Here is a 17878-nt window from a genome sequence, read left to right as displayed (position 1 = left end):
GGCCCGTTAGCCTGTTCTAGCCGCAGCGCTCGGCTAGGACAGGTTAGGGGCCGAGTGCTGCGGCCACACGTCCATATAAGGTTGCTTATAATGAATGCTACAAACCTTTTTTTTAGGTCAAAGACGTATTTCAAGTCTTCAATTCCGGGTTATTTAAATTAGCACTGTTTCTAACCATGATGCCTTTTTCATGAACTCCTATAACCTCTGTATATTTCAGCACATGTTCGAGATCACCATCCTCGAGATATTCTCCAGTATGAAGATTATGAGAGTTTACGTAAACTAACTTGTAGAGAACTACAGCTGACATACAGGTTGTTAAATTATTCATGCTGTACTTCTCTCAGGGGTTTATATTTTCTTAAAAATATNCATTAGTTTTAAATTAAGCACCAATTTTTTTTACATTTTAACATTAGAAAAATAAAAAACAGTGATAGTCAGAACAAGAGCATGATCTTCAAAGATAACTTCTTTTCCTATTCCTTTTACATTCCTCGCTTCCTTTTTGTGGCAGACACTGGATGTTTGATCGAGTTTTTGTTCAGACCTGACTTAGTTGTTAAGCCGGAACAGGAGCGTAACGTGGAAATTCCCAGCGGACAAGCTCAAAGCCGGGATGAAGGAGAGGCTGGTGGCCTACGAGTCCACGGAGGCCAGGGTGGGTGAGATGTACATATTCTAGTAGAAGTTGAAGAGGAAATATTTCCACGTGAAACCGTTGGATCATAAACAGTTGAAAACCTGGAACATTCTGGAGAATGTAAAACTATAGTGTTCAGAAACATTTGATTAAGTACATATGAAAAATTTACGTATTGTATGGTCTTTTCTGGAGATCTTTTTTTGAAATTTTATCGTCATTAAAGCCGGTTTAATGTTGACTTGAGAGATAATCTATGAACTTGTTTCCAGTATAAGTATTTTTTTCAGAAAAGGTCTTGTTTTTGTTTTGTTTGTTTTTGCAATACAAGCGCCTAATCATGCCTGGAGGAAATGAACCTAAAGCTAAGAAAAGGAGGAAGGGAGGAGACAGGAAGGATAAAGAGAAACCTCTTCTCGTCATTCAGGTGATTATAATTTCTTGGGTATGTGCCCATGGAACCTCACAAATATGATATAATAATAATCTGCAAAATTGACAATTGACATGCAGAAAAGATCTTGATTTTGATCTTGAAATTAAGAAGTTTTTATTTCCTTTTTGATACTTGATATCAAAATTCATCTTTTTTACTACGACATAGTTTTTTTTTTCGAACAAAAAATGTATTAAGATCTTCCTTCGGAAGGAGATGTTTATTTTAAGTTTGAATATAATAAAATTTGTATTTAATACCCGATCCGTCAAATCCTACAATAATGTTATAAAAAAAATTTATTTATTATTTCAGGGTTTGCTGAAACTTGATCATTGTTTTGTGAAACCTAAGAACGAGGATGCTGAGGTTATCGAGGTTCAGGCCGGAGACAAGAAAATGAAGATTGTTATGGCTCCAGGTACAATTTGAATCTAATCAAAACAAATCTCCAATATATTTTCATGAAAAATGGTTCTGTATTATTTTCAAACTTTTTATGCGATTTTTTTCTTGATTTGAAGCTTTCATTTTTAAGGTTTTATGTAATGTTTGCAATATTATAGATGAGTCTATGAAGTCTGAGCACGATACAGTAGCGTATAGATCAGGATATGATACTGGTCCCACCAACCCTCTACCTCAGGTGGAAATTCAGCTGATAAATGATTTTTTGTTGTAAAACTTCATTATTCAAACTGTGTTTCGTGTTATTTTGTCATTTATTTGGAACACTTCTTCTTTCCGGTACTTCTTTGGTTTAGATTGTTCAAGTTTCTGTAACTCAACCAAAAAATTGAATAATGGGGATTTTTTCAAACTTAAAATAATTGATGTCGTCGTGTTCAGGATGAACGGGAGGAGGTGCTGTTTGCGCACAAGAAAGTGTACGATGATGCCGCAGAATATTTTGAGGAGATGAAGAAGGAGACGGAGGAGAAGAGAGCAGAGAGGGAGGAGGTCTGGGCGGAGAAGGAACTCTCAGAGAAGGAGAAGGAGGAAGCTGCTGAATTAAGGTATTGGTCCTCTATCCAGGGGTTTATATTTTTCAGAATTACAATTAGGTTAATATATACCCCTGTCTCCCACCCTTGCCTTTTCATCTCATAAATATCGCCTCTGGGTTTCACTGATAAATTTGAATTTTACACATTTTTCCAATTTTGAAGGTGGTATTTATTTTTACAATTTTATTAAATACATTTTTATTTAAGGCGTGCTAAGAAGGAAGCAAAGCGTAAGCGTAAGGCCGAGAAGGCTGGAGATATTCCTGAGATTGATCCCTCTGCGTATGGATACGCTAAGGACAATGACCCCGACAACCCTGAGAACTACCATGCTCCTGACGAAGAAACACCGTTCGGAAGTCTTGCAAGGGGGGAACCGGTCAGTTCTGGATTAAAATGAAATTTTCCTTTTTTTATTTTGAAAAATCTTAATTTTTCAGCAAATCTCTTCTTTTTATTTATTCCTATACAAATATTTCTACAACTGCAATTTGTTTTTCTATTCCATTTTTAATCCAGTGGGGGAACTAAATACTTTTAGGGTCTTCCTGGTCTTGCAATCCAGACCGGAGGGGAGAAGGAGAAAGGAGAGAAGGAGAAGAAGAAGGAAGTTCTTGTGGAGGGACCTCTTAAACCACCTGGAGAAGAAGATGAACCTGAGGAGAATATGGAGGTACCCCCCCCCCCTTCACACCGATTTATTTGTTTTGATCAAGTAAAAACAGGTTTTCTGTTTTTAAACAATCTGTTTATTATCGTTCGGTAACATTTCAAACATCTTCAGTCGCGTATTTACTGAATTTCTATGTTATGATAAAAAAAAAGATGTTACATAGGACTTAAAGAAAATTAAATAATTATGCCATTTTTTGTAATATGGAATTCATAAGTTTTATCTTACTATTTTTAACTGTCTTGATGAATTTTTTTTTAATGAAAAATCTGTTGCTTGCCTGTTAAATGTCTATTGAGAAAATCAGTCGTGATATTTTCCTTTAGAAATAAGATTGATTTGTTATTTTTATAGATCACTCATATGGAAGGAGACACTAGAACCGTTGTATTAGATGAAGGGAGTACTCGAACTGTAGTACTGGGGGAGGGGGAGGAACAGAGTGGGGAGCAAGGACCATCACAGATGAAAACACTCCCCGGGGTAAGTTTATGATCAGTTGTTGGTATTTGTCAATTTTTAAAGCCTACTACTGTCTATGACATTGGTATTGTTATTAAATAAATTAATTAAATTAAATAAATGGTTCTAAGCGATACAACGACAAATTGACAGTAAACAAAGTCGTAGGGTTTCGAATAGAGTAAATTATTTATTATCAGAAAGCGTACATGTGGTTGATGATAAAAATGACACATTTTTAAATTTTAACTTGTTAAATTCGGTAAAAAGCTAAACTTAAGCTCACAATGCATTGAGGAGAAATGTAAGCGAGGCTATTTCAGTTTTTGAGCTCTGGAGATAAAATGTAAAAAATGCACATATATTAGTCAGCAATGATTGGATAAAAAAAAAGAATTATTTAGTATCACCGATTAAGATTGAGATTATTGTAATGATCAATATTTGAAAAAAAGAAAAAATCAAATTTTTATCATAAATATAAAAAATATGAAAATTTTTCAGGATGAAGAGGAGGACACAATGGAGACTGATCTCACCTCAGAGAACGTTGTCGACATGGCGACTGCTGTCGCCCTCGAGATGGAGGAGAAGAGGAGGAAGGAGGAGTGGGAGAAGATGGAGGTTGAGGTCAAGACGAAAGAGTCTGCTCGGATCCAGAGAGAGGCTGAGGACCTCCAACGCGAGGCTGAGCGAAGTGAATTGAGTTTAGATGAGTTGACCACCCTACGACAGCTTGAAGCTAAACTAGGCCACGCCCTCGGTCAATCACAGGGACCTATGATACCTGAGGTAAAAATTAATTAGTTTAGAATTTTGCCACAATGCTCTAGCATTTCTGTTATTTTGTTAAAGACAAACTTTTGATTATTTGCACCCTCACCCCCTCCCCCGGGACTTTATGGACTTAATTCTAAATGTTAAACTTAATCGCGTCAGTCCTGCGTATTTTAGCCTGGTGTTGGAGATGATTACAACCAGCGTCAGATCCTGGATGCGTACTGGGAGTTTGTGAGAGAGAATCCGCAAGATTTTAACGGTTGGGCCTACCTAATCCAGGTACTTAACACTTTATAAAGAAACCATTGATAATATTTTCTTCTTATCAATCTTCTTAGATTTAAATACATGTCGACAATTTCGCACTTATATCTTGGAATTCCATTTCAAGGATCCAATAAATTTTTACCTTGATCCTATATTTGCATTGATGAAAATTAGGATCCCCATTAAGAAGTGAGTAAAATGGATCGGGATTCTGGATTCGGATCCCCAGTGACTCGCATTTTTTGTTTAAATGTCAAATTATTTTTAATGTTTATAGGCTGCCGAAACAGTTGATATTATGGACGAGATACGTACTGTATACAATGCGTTCCTGCCCCTGTTCCCCTACTGCTACGCCTACTGGAAGCGCTACAGCGACCTCGAGAGGAAGAAGGAGAACTGGCAGCGCAGCCTTCAAATCCTCCACCGAGGATTGGAGGCTATTCCTCTGAGTGTTGATCTTTGGTTGGCATATCTAGAATTATTTCATAAGATGTACAGTACACATGATAATTTCCAGGTACGCATTCAAAAATACTTCTCCTTCTTATTTCAAACCTTATTTTTCATTGGGCTTTTTCGCATTCTGTGTTTATCAACGATTGCTATGTTTTTATCGTTGAACCAATTAGCTTCTTTATTTCATATCGTAAATTCTGTGGACCGTGAAGGAAAAACTGTTAAATCTTTCACCGATCCTTTATTGTTTCAGTCCTTATTCCGAGCCCAGTGTGAGAAAGCTATTGCTACCTGTGGAATTGAATACAGGTAAACCAATTTAAACAACCGAGCTGAACAGTGAACACGTTTAAATGGACGAAATGAGTTTAACTCGTTTTCTCAATGAGACTCCGCCTTTAGAAATAAATTACAAAAAAATTATAAAAAATATGATTCTTTAGATCCGACAGCCTCTGGGAGTATTTTATAGAACGTGAAATTGAGGCAAAGAATTTGAGGTAAGAGACCCATTTAGAAAATGTTTTAAAAAATATGGTAAGAAAAGTAATATGACGAAGAAAAAAGAATTTCAGTTTATTAGGGGTAACCGGAAAGAACTAAAAAAGGAAAGAGAAACAAAGAATAATTACAAAAAAGGTGTAGGGCAATTATGGCATATCTTTAACTTTAATATTTGCATTATTTTTGTTTTTTCAGATTTGCGACAGATTTGTTCCGAAGAGTAATTTCCATCCCGACAAAACTATACAACAAACATTGGGACAACTTTATAGGTACAGAAATCAGAATAATAGGTTGTTAATCTCCATCTTAATCTTATTAGTTTATTAATTTCCTCTTCCTCTTAATGTCCTGGCATTTACAAATTGTGGTCTGCCTTTTTTTTTCGCTTTAAAAATTTTCGGAGATATGAATGATTTCCTTTAAATTAGACAGGTTCATGGTTTTATTTGATAATTTTAAATAAAAACAAAATTTTTAATATCTCTGGTATTTTAAAACGCAAAAAATTAGCAGTTCTTGGGCTATTTTATTATTATAAAAAAATGTATTGCTAAAAGGTTGCTTATTATTATAATGAATGCTACACACCTTTTTTAGGTCAAAGACGCATTTCAAGTCTTCAATTCCGGGTTATTTAGATTAGCACTGTTTCTAACCATGATGTCTTCTTCATGACCTCCTCTAACCTCTATATATTTCAGCACATGTTCGAGATCACCATCCTCGAGATATTCTCCAGTATGAAGATTATGAGAGTTTACGTAAACTAACCTGTAGAGAACTACAGTTGACATACAGGTTGTTAAATTATTTATGTTTTACTTCTATCAGATGTGTATATTTTCCTTAAAAAAATGAACACCCCCTCACCAGCCTTTAAAAATCATTTACCCTCATTTTCTTCAGTTGTTTTCGCTGAATTGTGGAAAACAAGCCTCTGTATGGATGAAAAAAAACTTCACTCTTAATGTCCATTTTTCTCACCCCACCCCCACCCCCGCGATCTTTAAAAATACTTTCTTCTTTAAAAAATGCACCCCTGACTTTATTAAACCCAATCTTTAATTCATCCTTCTTTCCCTTTTTTGTGCATGTTCAAATTTTGATGGGAGTTTTTGTTCAGACCTGACCCAGTTGTTCAGCCGGAACAGGAGCGTAAAGTGGAACTTCCCGAGGACAAGCTCAAAGCCGGGATGAAGGAGAGGCTGGTGGCCAGTCTCGTAGTGGCCCACGAGACCACGGAGGCCAGGGTGGATGAGATGTACATGTTCGAAGAGAAGTTGAAGAGGAATTATTTCCACGTGAAACCGTTGGATCATAAACAGTTGAAGACCTGGGACATGTATCTAGATTATGAGATTAGGAAAGGAGATCATGAAAGGATTGTTGTACTTTTTGAGAGGTAAATATTTTACTGACTTTTCTTGCTTTCTTTTGAATAAATAAGTTTTTTTTCAGCTACTTTGATCCAAATCTATTAGATCCGCTTGTTAGCCATCTTGAGTCTTTATCCGGATCCGAATCCTAATGAGTGGATCCAATTAGTGAAATATCAATCAAAACCTCAAAAAAATGCACTTAAAGTACACATTTCAATTTAACCCTATTTAGGCGGACGTCTGGTTTACCTAAAATAGTCGGGGAGGGGGGGGGGTCCCAAGGACCCCCCCTCTATTTCTTTTATGTGATAAAATATAACATTTATACATTACTTGAAAGTGGTTTTGCTCCACTAAAATAATCTGGAAAAAAATTTCAAGTTTGCAAAATTTCAAATTTGTAATGCATTATAAATTTATTAAGCAAAAAATGTGCAAAAACGAAAAGTGCGCGAAACATGATATTTTATAGATTTTTGAAAAGCCCTTGAACGCCAAATTCAAGGTTGCAAAAATATTTGCAAAATTTTTGCAAACAAATTTTTTTCCAAGGAAAACTGAGAACGTGCAAATTCTCTTTAAAGGCATTTGTGCAAAAATTTATGCAAAATTTCTTGGCAAAAATTGTTGAATTTGCTTTTGTGCGGGCTTTCCAAAGAGCTATAAAAAGTAGAACTCCGCTGGACTGGAAGTGGGTCTAAATAAAGATTTAATCGAGTTAAGGTAAAATAAGGCATTCACAGTTGGTGCAAAAGCTCTGCTCTGACCCTAAAGTGAGGTGCATGTATTAGTTAGAAAAGTCAAAAAAAATTGACAGCCTCAGACCAATAACTTTCGAGTTATCTCCAATAACGTCAGGGGGGTCCCAGGGCCCCCCCATCCCACCCCAGCCGGATTAGAGTTAAAAGTTTCCAAATCGTTGATTGGGGAATTCAAGTTTATCCCGACTTCCAGAGCATTTTGAAAATTTGTATTTGGTAAAAGAAATTAGCAAAACTTACAGAAATATTTCATAGCTTGAATTAATCAAAATGAGATGGATCCTAAGTACTAGTCACAAGTTATATTTTAGGTGTTTGATCCCTTGCGCGCTCTATGAACAATTCTGGGCAAAATACGCGCGTTACCTGGAGAAAGCTCATAAAGAGAAGAAGGACCTTCCGCGCGTCGTAGAGGAGGAAATCGACGAGAACGGGATCAGGAAGGCGAGGTCAGCCTTTAACACTGGCCTCGACAAGGTGGACGAACTCCAGGATAAGAGGACGACCTGGACTATGCGAGGCTGGAGGGAAACTTTGAAGGACGGAACTCAGGTTATGAGAGCGGAGAAAATAACAACCAAAGATCTCGAGGCGGAGAAAGCTGAAACGGCGGAGAAAAAGGAGAAGGCAGCTGCGGAGTTAAAGGCGGACGAAGGATTTGAGAAGGATGGGGATAAAGAGAATGAGAACAATGAGAATAAAGAGAATGAGGAAACAGACAAGGATGAGAAAGCAGAAGGAGAAAAAGAAGGAAGTGAAAAAGAAACTAAGACATATAGCAACGTAAGTCAATTTCATCTTTGACACGTTTTTAATTTAGATTGTCTTTTATTTTTGTTTAAAAGAAACTGAATTTAGGATATTGATGCTGAAATGTCAATGGTGGTGATATCCTCTGCTTGGATGGAGAAGCGAGGCTGGGAGGCCGTTAGAGATGTTTATAAACGGGCCTGTATCGTTCATTGTCCCAAGAGGGCTGTTATCAAGTAAGTTAACTGCTTTTAATTAAAATCGAAACTTAATAATAAAAAACTTTATGTTCATATTACAATGTGAAGTTTTCTGATATATCATTGGTCAATTAAGTTTCTGCTTAAAAATATGCAAAGAAGGAGAAAGTTTTTTTTTAAATTTTAAAGTAAAAGAATTAAACTAAACTTTAATCGGATCCGCTTAAAATTTTAAAAGCATTGCAATTATCATTATTTTTCATTCTTTTGTCATTTGTTCATTTAAGCAAAAATAAAAAGTTCATTCTTTATGATCCTATTATGCATGAATGATTAGGATGAAATGGGCTGCATTTGAGGAGAATGTGAATAATATTGAGGAAGCTAGAGAGATCCTTCGTCTTCTCATTGCAAAATATCCAATGTTGTTGGAAGCTAGGTAGGCAACACCTCCCCTAGGGTGCCCCTGAAAAAAAAACCAAGATGTGCGACACATTTTTTAGGAAGCATTAGGGTAAAACTAGCTCAAATACGAAACTTTTAGCATTTTAAAATAATTTTCTTAAATGGGCATGCTATTTTACTTTTTTCCCTCGCCATTTTTTTATATTAACCTTTTTAACAATTCTTGGCCAAATAGGGCACCCCCCCCCCCCCCCATCCATCCCAATAGCTGTTTTAGCTAGCTGTTTTTATTTTCAATTTTTTACTAGAAAATAGTTGGACCTATAGTAGCTTCTTGCTTCATTTTTAACAAGATGAAATGAAAATAATCTTGTGTCAACCATATTTAAGGATGCAACAGATAGATCTTGAACGGCGGCAGAAGAGCTTGGATGTTGCGGACAAGATGTACACGAAGCTGATGAAGCAGATCCCCACCAAGCACGACAAGTACAGGAACATGAAGACATGGATTGCCATGAAGTACGCCAGGTTCCAGTTCAAAGTTTGCAATGACGTGGAAAAGGTACAAAACTGAACTTTTTATTTAAAATCTCTAGTTCTCAAATTATTTTTCTTTATCCTCCAGACTACGTCACTAATTATTGTCTTTGACTGCTGTCGTTTATATCAAACCGTATTTTAGACGTAGTAAGTTCGTTGCTTATTTGATAAACAATGAGCAATAGTATATTGGTGTGGCCACAAGGACTACAAAACTGTATTTTCGTCTACTAGGCCATATTTGGAACTTGTGATTTGATTTGGTATTTGGTCACTCAGTGGTCAATTGTCAATGGTCATTGTCAAGAAATGATTTACGACATTTTGAGATAGAGCTAAGACCCATTTTTTAATGGGTCTATCTTTTCAAGCAAATTATGCCAGGCACTGAAAAATATCTTGACATCACTTTCCGCCTCAATCCACTTTACCAGTCTATAGTTAAGAGATTTTGTAAATGTATTTAAATAGAAAAATATAAAATCAGAAATAAGAGGTTTAATGTAGAAGTCCCCCGGTGTGGGAGACCTTGACCTCCTAGTCAATATGTAATATCTTTTTTAGGCTTTGGCGGCTCTACGTACGGCATTAAAGAAGGAGCGAGGAAATGCCCGGCTTTATTCTCAGATTATAGATATGTGCTACCAGAGAACACCTATTGATGTCAACGGTAGGATTATTAATGTTTGCTTCATATCAGTTCTGTAATGGTTTTTCGAAGAAATTATATTTATCTTATGAATTAAAGCTTCATGATCACTGCTGTAATCGGAAGCCGAATTTAAAGAATTTAAGCCGCGGCTCAAATATGGTTGGTTCCACTTAAAATTGTATTCAATTTTTCAAGACTTAAGCCGGCGCTCAATTACAACCGGTTCTTTGGGGATTTGAGACGCGGCTTAAATTCATTAAATTCGGACACGGATTCACTAAATTAGGAATAACGTGCATCACTGTTTCATCAAAGTTTTTATTAATATCTTCAACATCCTCCATATCATGCTTTTTTTGAGCATTATAATTGCTGTTAATTCTATCTGTGTATTGGATATAACCTGTATTTCAAGAATTATATATAATTTTTGCTTAAGCGAACGTTTTTTACTTAAAAATATCATTTTTCAGCTTTATAACCTTAACATTTTTACATATTGGGAATCAAAATTATTTTTCATTTTTTGGGGGGGTGGGGGGTGGTTATTGTCGAGATGCTTTAGGTTTGTTCAATTTGAATTCAATCGCGTTTATTTGATAATTCAGCAATCATTCAGCATACGGAGTTATCTTGTTATAAATACATCCACTGCCAAAAAGGGCAAAAGGAAAAAAGAAAAAAATTATTTTTAAAAGGTAAAATAAAAATGTGATCGAAGGGTTCACATTGCCGAGAAAAGGACCTCTCTATTAAATCATCGTGGAGGGATTTTTCAATATTATTTACCCAAGTAATATGTTCCGAGTTCAGGTGTAACTGCTGCCTTGGAACTCTCCCTGGTCTCCAAGGATCTCTCCAACATGGAGAAACTGGAGTTCGTCAAAAGGAAGGTCGAGTTCATGCAGGAGTTCGGGGATGTCGGCAGGTAATTATTCTTTTCTTGTCCTTATCAGACCTAGTCATTGTTTTCTTATTTACGTCCATTCGATTTATTTTAGGTCTTCTTTTCAGGTATTCTTTTTCAAATCTCCTCAATTTGATTTGACTCTTGATTGATACGCATAACATTTCACTTTGACTTAATTTTGATTTTACTGTGTTCTCTAAGCAGTGAACAATAAATCAAACAGTAGTATTCTACTCCCTTTATATTTGTAACCTGCTGGTGTAAACCTTGACATCGTAGAACTTGTAATATCAGAGGCCGTTGCACAGATAAAAAGATTAAAAAATTAGAGTTAAAGGCAAGTTTCCAGTTCTTACTATTTCTTTTCATGTTTTTCTTTTATCCAGATACCGTGATGCGTGGGACCAACTTAAAGGATTCCGACATCTTTGCTCTGCAGATCTCAAGGTCGAGGCTAAGAGGAAGAAGGAGCTGGAGGCAGAGGAGAAGAGATACAGGGAGTTGGAGGAGATGAAGTCGCAGGTAAACTTTTTACTTTGTTACGTCATTTATTCTTTCCTTACTATATGTATTCAAATCTTCATCTTTCTCTTCATTTTCCTTTATTTACTCATTTCGTTTTCAATTTGCGCATTTGAAAATGTCTTCATTCAATCTTCCATTTATTTGTTCATTTATTCTCTTTTCCTCCCATTATTCATTCATTTTTTCTTTTATTTTAACTGGGGCATATGCTTTTTAAAAACTATTTGGTTTTTTTCAGATAGACTGAAACTTTCACATTTTGCAGCAATAATATTATGGTTTAAGTAATTTAATATAAAATTGACAAAATTTAAAATATTTAGGCCCGAGCTGAAGTGAATATGAAAGCTAAGCTGGCAGAGGCTGAAGGTCGTCTACTCTGTAGTAAATGTCAAGGAGATATGTTACCTAACAAGGATGGGGTTTATGAATTCGAGACGTTTAGACCAGGATACTCGGGTACATTTATTCTTTCCTACTTTTTTTTTATTGGTTACCTAAATTCTTTTGTATTTTATGTTCATTCATTGTAAATTGTTGTTAGTGTAAGTCTTGCAGATCATTTCACATAATTATATTTGATACTTTAATTCGTTTTTATTTTTTCGGATATTTTTTCAAATTCTCATTCATCTTTATTTCTTCTATTTGTTACTTTCATTCATTGGTTGTTACATCATTCTTTGTTTCTTTCTTACATTCATTCATTTTTACTTTCATTTGCAAGTTCCTACTTTTATTCATTATTTGTTACTTGAATTCATTTGTTGTTGCTTCGTTTCACCAGGTGCTACTTCCCTTCATTCATTTTAATTTCATTTACAAGTTTACTTTTATACTCTTTGATACTTTCATTCATTGTTACTTTCATTAATAAGTTGTTACTTTTATTACTTGTTTGTTACTTCGATTTATTTATTCTTAGCTACTTTTATTCATTTTTAATTTTAACAATGTTACTTTCGGAAGTTGTTACTTTCATTCATTGGTTGTTAGTTCGTTTCACCATTTGCTACTTCTCATTCATTGTTATTTTCATTCAATGTTACTTTCATTCATTTGTTGTTACATCATTCTTTGTTACTTACATTCATTGCTTATTGCTTCCATTTATTAAATTTATCATATTATCTGCTTTAATATCTTAGGTGGAATATTTAGTTCTTTATCTTAAATATGATAATTTTACCCTTACTCATTTTTTGAAATTATCACTCCTTTATTTTACACGTTTTAATTGTTAAAATCTAAGTATTAAATTTTTTTCGCATTAATGCTGAAATTTTCATTTTTTATTTGTAGGAGTTGTTCCGTATTCTGAGAACCCTGCTGAGCAGCCCGTCCAGGTGGCCGAGGAGGGGGTCATCGACCTCATGGACTTTAACATGGACCCTGACGAGGAGGAGAAGATCAGACAATCCCTCCAGGAGAAAACTAAATACAAGGAGGTCGCACCAACTTGGGAGCTTAATATCGAGAAATACGGTAATAAACTTTCTGTAAATAATTGTAGATATGATAGAAATAAGATGACGGCATCGATTTTGGGGATTTTCTAATCTTTTACCCTTTTTTGTCTGATCGTTTATTGCTCGCAAGTGAATGATAATAATAATGGCCGACCCCTATTTCATTAAATGCTGGGTTTACCTTTAATAATTATAATAATAAAAATGGCTTAGAACCTTATTTTAAAAAGATTACATCCACTGGTTGCCAGGATGAACAAGATAAGGGTTTCAAATAAAGAACAATGTAAAGTTTGATCACTGCTACTACTAATAAGTAAATATAACTGAAAAAAGAATCCAAATCATAGTAAATTATTAATTGAAGGAATTGTTAAATAAGTTCTTTGAACCATGCGAATTTTCTTAGCTTCGGTCAAATATTCTGAGTTGACTTTTTCTTTGTTTCCAGGAAAAGCTGGGTTTCCAAGCTAGTCCACATATCAAAAATGTTCTACTCTTATTAACTGCGACTTCAGAACAGTTAGTGTGGAAAATTGTGATTGAATTTTAACATTGTTGTATTAAGGATACGGAGCTAAGAGGCGGGCGTATGATCCCGACTACGAGCACGTGGAGAACAGCAAGTACAGGGAGTATGAGAGGTTGGAGATGGAGGGATACGACGAGGGAATAAAAGATCCAGAGGATAACAGGAAAAGAAATGTCCAGGTTAGTAAAACAAATATAATCATAATTTTACTGCTTATGAATAAAAATCTTTGCAACAGATTGAATTCTTGAATTAATGATGGAAAAACAGATTTTTTAAGATTGAATAATCAATTAGTGGAATAATCAAATATGTGGATTGAATTGATTGATTGCTTTATTGTTTGTTTAACAGATGAACTGACTGGTCAGCTACAAATTTTTGATTGATTGATTGATTTATTGCCTGATTTCTTGGCTAAGGAAATAATTGTCAAATTGGATTGACTGACTGACAAATTGATTGATATAATAATAGATTGATTGATTGATTGATTGATTGATTGATTGACCTGTTAAGGCTGTTGGTCTGGGACATAAGCCTGGTGAGTTTACCCCCGGCGAGAAGAAGTACACCACTTCGGACTATATAATACCTCCGAAGGTTCCACAAATGAGCAACTCAGTGGTCAAAGGGAAACCTAGTGCTCCGGGTAAGACTATCCTCGATGTACTCTATATATCCTCGATGTACTCTATTTCCTTAATGTTCTCTATATCCTCGATGTACTCTATAATCTATATCCTCGATGTACTCTATATTCTCGATTTATTCTATATCCTCCATGTACTCTCTATACTTGATTGTACTATATAACCTTTATTACAGGTGATCTGACCGAGCATGAGATGCACGCGTTCGAGCTCCCGCCCGAGCTGGCCGACCCTCAGAAGTCCCCCTGCGTCAATGTCCCGGAGTGGTTTGTACGAGAAGGCGGAGAACTCTGCTTGTCAGATACTGCTAATGGAACATCAATTATCAGGTTAGCAATTTCTTAGGAAGGAAAATCAAAATTTGATGAAATGACGATTTTTGACGTTTGCATTAGACGTAAAAGTATTTTTCTTATGTAAGTTTTAAAGTGGAATCTTATTTGTCATTAAAAATAATGTGTGTGAAAAAAAAGGTCCTCTTTCTTCGGGGGGCGGGGGTTAAAAGGAGAAACTTAATTGAACATATCTTTTTGTTTAGATATTGGCCCAAGTTCCTGTCTGAGAAAGGAAATGATCTAATGTTGACAAGACTGAGGAAGTATTGCCGTTGGCATCAGAAGCAGGTGCAAAAAAATCGAGACTTTTTAAAGGACGCTTAAAAAATCTGATGATAATTTTGTTCTTTTAATTCATAAAACAATTCACTTTGATACAAACTCCCCGAATCGGAGAATCGGATTCGGCACAAAAACTGCTAAACATCTGAAGAATTATTTTTAGTTTTTGAAACTATTCATGGAAAGAACTAAATTAGAGTTTAAAATCAGTATTTCCCCGCTATTTAATTCACAAACGACAAATTTTTAACAGTTAAGCGCTTGATTTTTGTGCATGATTGCTCATAATTTTTTCCCCACACCTGGATCTGGATTCTAGCTTGATATTTTTGAAAATATTGTAAATACAAGTGCTGATTAGGTGAAAGTTGGTGGAGAATGGAAGTATCAGCCCCGTCTTGTGTCCTGGTATGGACCCTGTGACTACGCTTACTCTGGTCTAGTCATGGAGAAGAATCTGAACTGGGCTCCTGAGCTCCTAGATCTACTCCACAGACTGATTGGGATGACAAGACACGAGTTTAACTCGTGTTTCCTCAATCTATATAGACACGGGTGAGTCCGCTATTACACCGATATTTCCACATATTGTTCTAAAATTCTGTTTTTTTGTAGCTGAATTCCAACTTTTGCATTTGGGGAAATTAAATGATATGGGGGGGAGGGAACTTTAAACTTTTTCATTTTTCCTGAACCATTCGAAATAATTTTTAAAATTCTTTTAGTTATCCCATGACTTTTCTCCCATTAAAAATGTATGCATCTTTAATTTACTTCTGAATGATATATTTCAATTTTAGATATGACATGTGTGGATGGCACTCTGACTCCCACCCCCAGCTGGGTAGGAACCCCCCGGTCGCCAGCGTGTCCCTAGGGGCCGTCAGGGTATTCGAGCTCAGGAAGAAGAAGGTGGGTTACACATATTATTTCATTTTAAAGGAAGTGTTTCAAAGAAAATAGGTATAGGGTAAATCATTATAAACAGTGAATCAATTAGTACTACTTTTATTTCAATCAGATTATATCTGTGAAGTTGGTTTAAAACAGGTTCCCATTTCTAGGTTTCTATATTTTTAAAACAGCAATTATTTGTTTTTATGTTTTGGTTATCAGCTTCTGAACACTTTAATTAAATATACTTCTGTTTTCTTATAATATTCGTTCTAGCAAAATATGATGCCCATCTTTTTTCAGAATTTTATCATTTATGCACAAATAAGCTAATTGAAATAGATGCAGCTGCTGAAATTAATATGGGGGTTTAAAACATGTATTCTCCTAAAAACACTGTGTTCTGTCTGCAAGTTTCCGAAGATTTAATCCTAAAATTTGAATATGTTAAGTTCCGATATACTGTGAATTGAGATAGAACACATAAATCAAAGGCAAACAAGTTCACATTAACATGTCGGGAATGCATTGTATTATTACAAACTTTCTAACTGGTATCCTGTTAGTGCAGTAAAAAGATTAAAAATATTATTTTGTAGAAATATTTACCATGATATTAATTTACAGATTTAAAAATATGATTGATTGATTGATTGATTGATTGGTATTTGGTCAGGGTGCTCCTTATTTTATTCGGTTCTCGTTCCGTTGTTGATTTATTGCCTGGTTGATTGATTGATTGATTGAATGCTATGTTAGGGTGCTCCTAACTTTATCCGGTTCCCTCTGTTCCCTGGTTCCCTACTCCTGATGGAGGGAGCAGTACAAGAGGATTGGTTGCATTGTATACCCAAGGATCCAGCCTGTAAAGAGGAGAGGGTCAACCTTACTTTTAGGTCAGAACATTCATTCATCTTTTCAATTATTAAAGGGACTGAAGACGTTATTTCAAGTGATCCTCTAGTTATTAAGTGCCATGTCAGATTCGAACCCATTATCCTACAAGTAAACAAGTAACGTTTATCTATGTAACCGTAAGGAATTTATCTTGAGTGTTAAATTCTGACAATAATTTCTATTTCTCCAATATCCATTAATTCGCGAGTTACTTTTTCCAATTGAAATTTTTTTAAAAATATTTTTTCATTCATGTAATTTCTCAATATTCATTTATTTTTTACTTAATATATTTTTTCTTCATATTTTCATTTAGAAACTATTTTGATAAATGTATTTTAGTATTCTGTAAAATTATTATAAAGCTAATTGATCATATTGCATGCATCAAAAATCTTTATTCATTCATTTATTCTTCTCTTATTCTACTAATTTAATTTTTTCATTCATTAATTCTTCTCTTATTCTACTAATTTAATTTTTTCGTTCATTAATTCTTCTCTTATTCTACTAATTGAATTTTTTCATTCATTAATTCTTCTCTTATTCTACTAATTTAATTTTTTGCATTTATTTATTCTACACTTATTTTAATTTTTTCATTCATTAAATCTTCACTTATTTTACTAAATTAATTTTTTCATTCATTAATTCTTCTCTTATTCTCCTAATTTAATTTTTTCATTCATTTATTCTTCTCTTATTATACTAATTTATTTTTTTCATTCATTTATTATTCTCTTATTCTACTAGTTTAATTTTTTCATTCATATTTTCTTCTTTTATTCTACTAATTTAATTTTTTCATTCATTTATTTTTCTCCCATTCTACTAATTTAATTTTTTTAAATTTAATCTTCTCTTATTCTACTAAGTTAATTTTTTTCAGTCATTAATTCTTCTCTTATTCTACTAATTTAATTTTTTCATTCATTTATTCTTCTCTGATTCTTCTAATTTATTTATTTTCATTCATTTAGTCTTCTCTTATTCTACTTACTTAATTTTTTTAATACATTAATTCTTCTCTTATTCTACTAATTTAATTTTTTTTAATTCATTTATTTTTCTCTTATTCTACTAATTTAATTTATCTGTATATTTCAGGATCATGTACTCTGCTGCCAACAACGCCTTCTAGACCATGTTCTTGAGGCTGGAGAGGGAGGATAAGAATTTATTCATTCAGGTGTCCCAGAATAGTGCATTAAATTTTTCATTTTTTTCTCCATTATTTAATTTTGGATATTCATTATTCAGTTAATAGTAATTTGTTAACTTAATGTTATGCACAATTTAGGGACAACCTTTACCCCTTAGGTTGAAGAAACCGGACACGGAACTATATTTGTATTTATGTACAGTGCGTACAAGGTTTTAATGTACTGCTTGTGTACATCATTGTAATTTTCTTCATGATTAAATTGTATCAGAAAATAAATTTGTGTATTTTT

General features: G+C 34.3%; 1 protein-coding gene across 2 annotated transcripts; it reads left to right on the top strand.

The window, feature by feature from the left end:
* Nucleotides 1-196: 196 nt before the first annotated feature.
* On the top strand, nucleotides 197-17865 carry LOC111700016 (uncharacterized). 2 transcript variants are annotated; one of them, XM_023470823.1, is made up of 34 exons: nucleotides 197-317; nucleotides 552-1073; nucleotides 1398-1503; nucleotides 1649-1728; nucleotides 1932-2098; nucleotides 2297-2468; nucleotides 2631-2762; nucleotides 3117-3245; nucleotides 3729-4016; nucleotides 4179-4283; nucleotides 4549-4791; nucleotides 4984-5039; nucleotides 5174-5230; nucleotides 5430-5506; nucleotides 5939-6035; nucleotides 6361-6639; nucleotides 7689-8160; nucleotides 8236-8363; nucleotides 8665-8766; nucleotides 9123-9297; nucleotides 9840-9945; nucleotides 10741-10855; nucleotides 11224-11359; nucleotides 11686-11821; nucleotides 12665-12847; nucleotides 13400-13542; nucleotides 13883-14015; nucleotides 14192-14345; nucleotides 14555-14639; nucleotides 14995-15188; nucleotides 15434-15545; nucleotides 16287-16423; nucleotides 17532-17613; nucleotides 17745-17865. In XM_023470823.1, exons 2-33 carry the CDS (start codon nucleotides 987-989, stop codon nucleotides 17563-17565), a joined length of 4620 nt encoding a protein of 1539 aa, XP_023326591.1. In that variant the 5' UTR covers nucleotides 197-317; nucleotides 552-986; the 3' UTR covers nucleotides 17566-17613; nucleotides 17745-17865. The 2 variants fall into 2 exon arrangements, with proteins under 2 accessions (XP_023326591.1, XP_023326592.1); XM_023470824.1 differs by having other exon boundaries at nucleotides 17725-17865.
* Nucleotides 17866-17878: the final 13 nt, after the last annotated feature.

This window comes from Eurytemora carolleeae, unplaced genomic scaffold (genome assembly GCF_000591075.1).
Source record: "Eurytemora carolleeae unplaced genomic scaffold, Eaff_2.0 scaffold221, whole genome shotgun sequence".
NCBI classification, from domain to species: domain Eukaryota; kingdom Metazoa; phylum Arthropoda; class Copepoda; order Calanoida; family Temoridae; genus Eurytemora; species Eurytemora carolleeae.
This window is presented reverse-complemented; position numbering and strand designations above follow the sequence as displayed.

Excerpts from the sequence above, each read along its gene's own strand:
- LOC111700016 (XM_023470823.1), top strand. The coding sequence starts at position 987 with ATGCCTGGAGGAAATGAACCTAAAGCTAAGAAAAGGAGGAAGGGAGGA. Across the intron at positions 8,161-8,235 it reads AAACTAAGACATATAGCAAC|GATATTGATGCTGAAATGTC; the intron begins GTAAGTCAATTT and ends AACTGAATTTAG. Across the intron at positions 14,346-14,554 it reads AATGGAACATCAATTATCAG|ATATTGGCCCAAGTTCCTGT; the intron begins GTTAGCAATTTC and ends CTTTTTGTTTAG.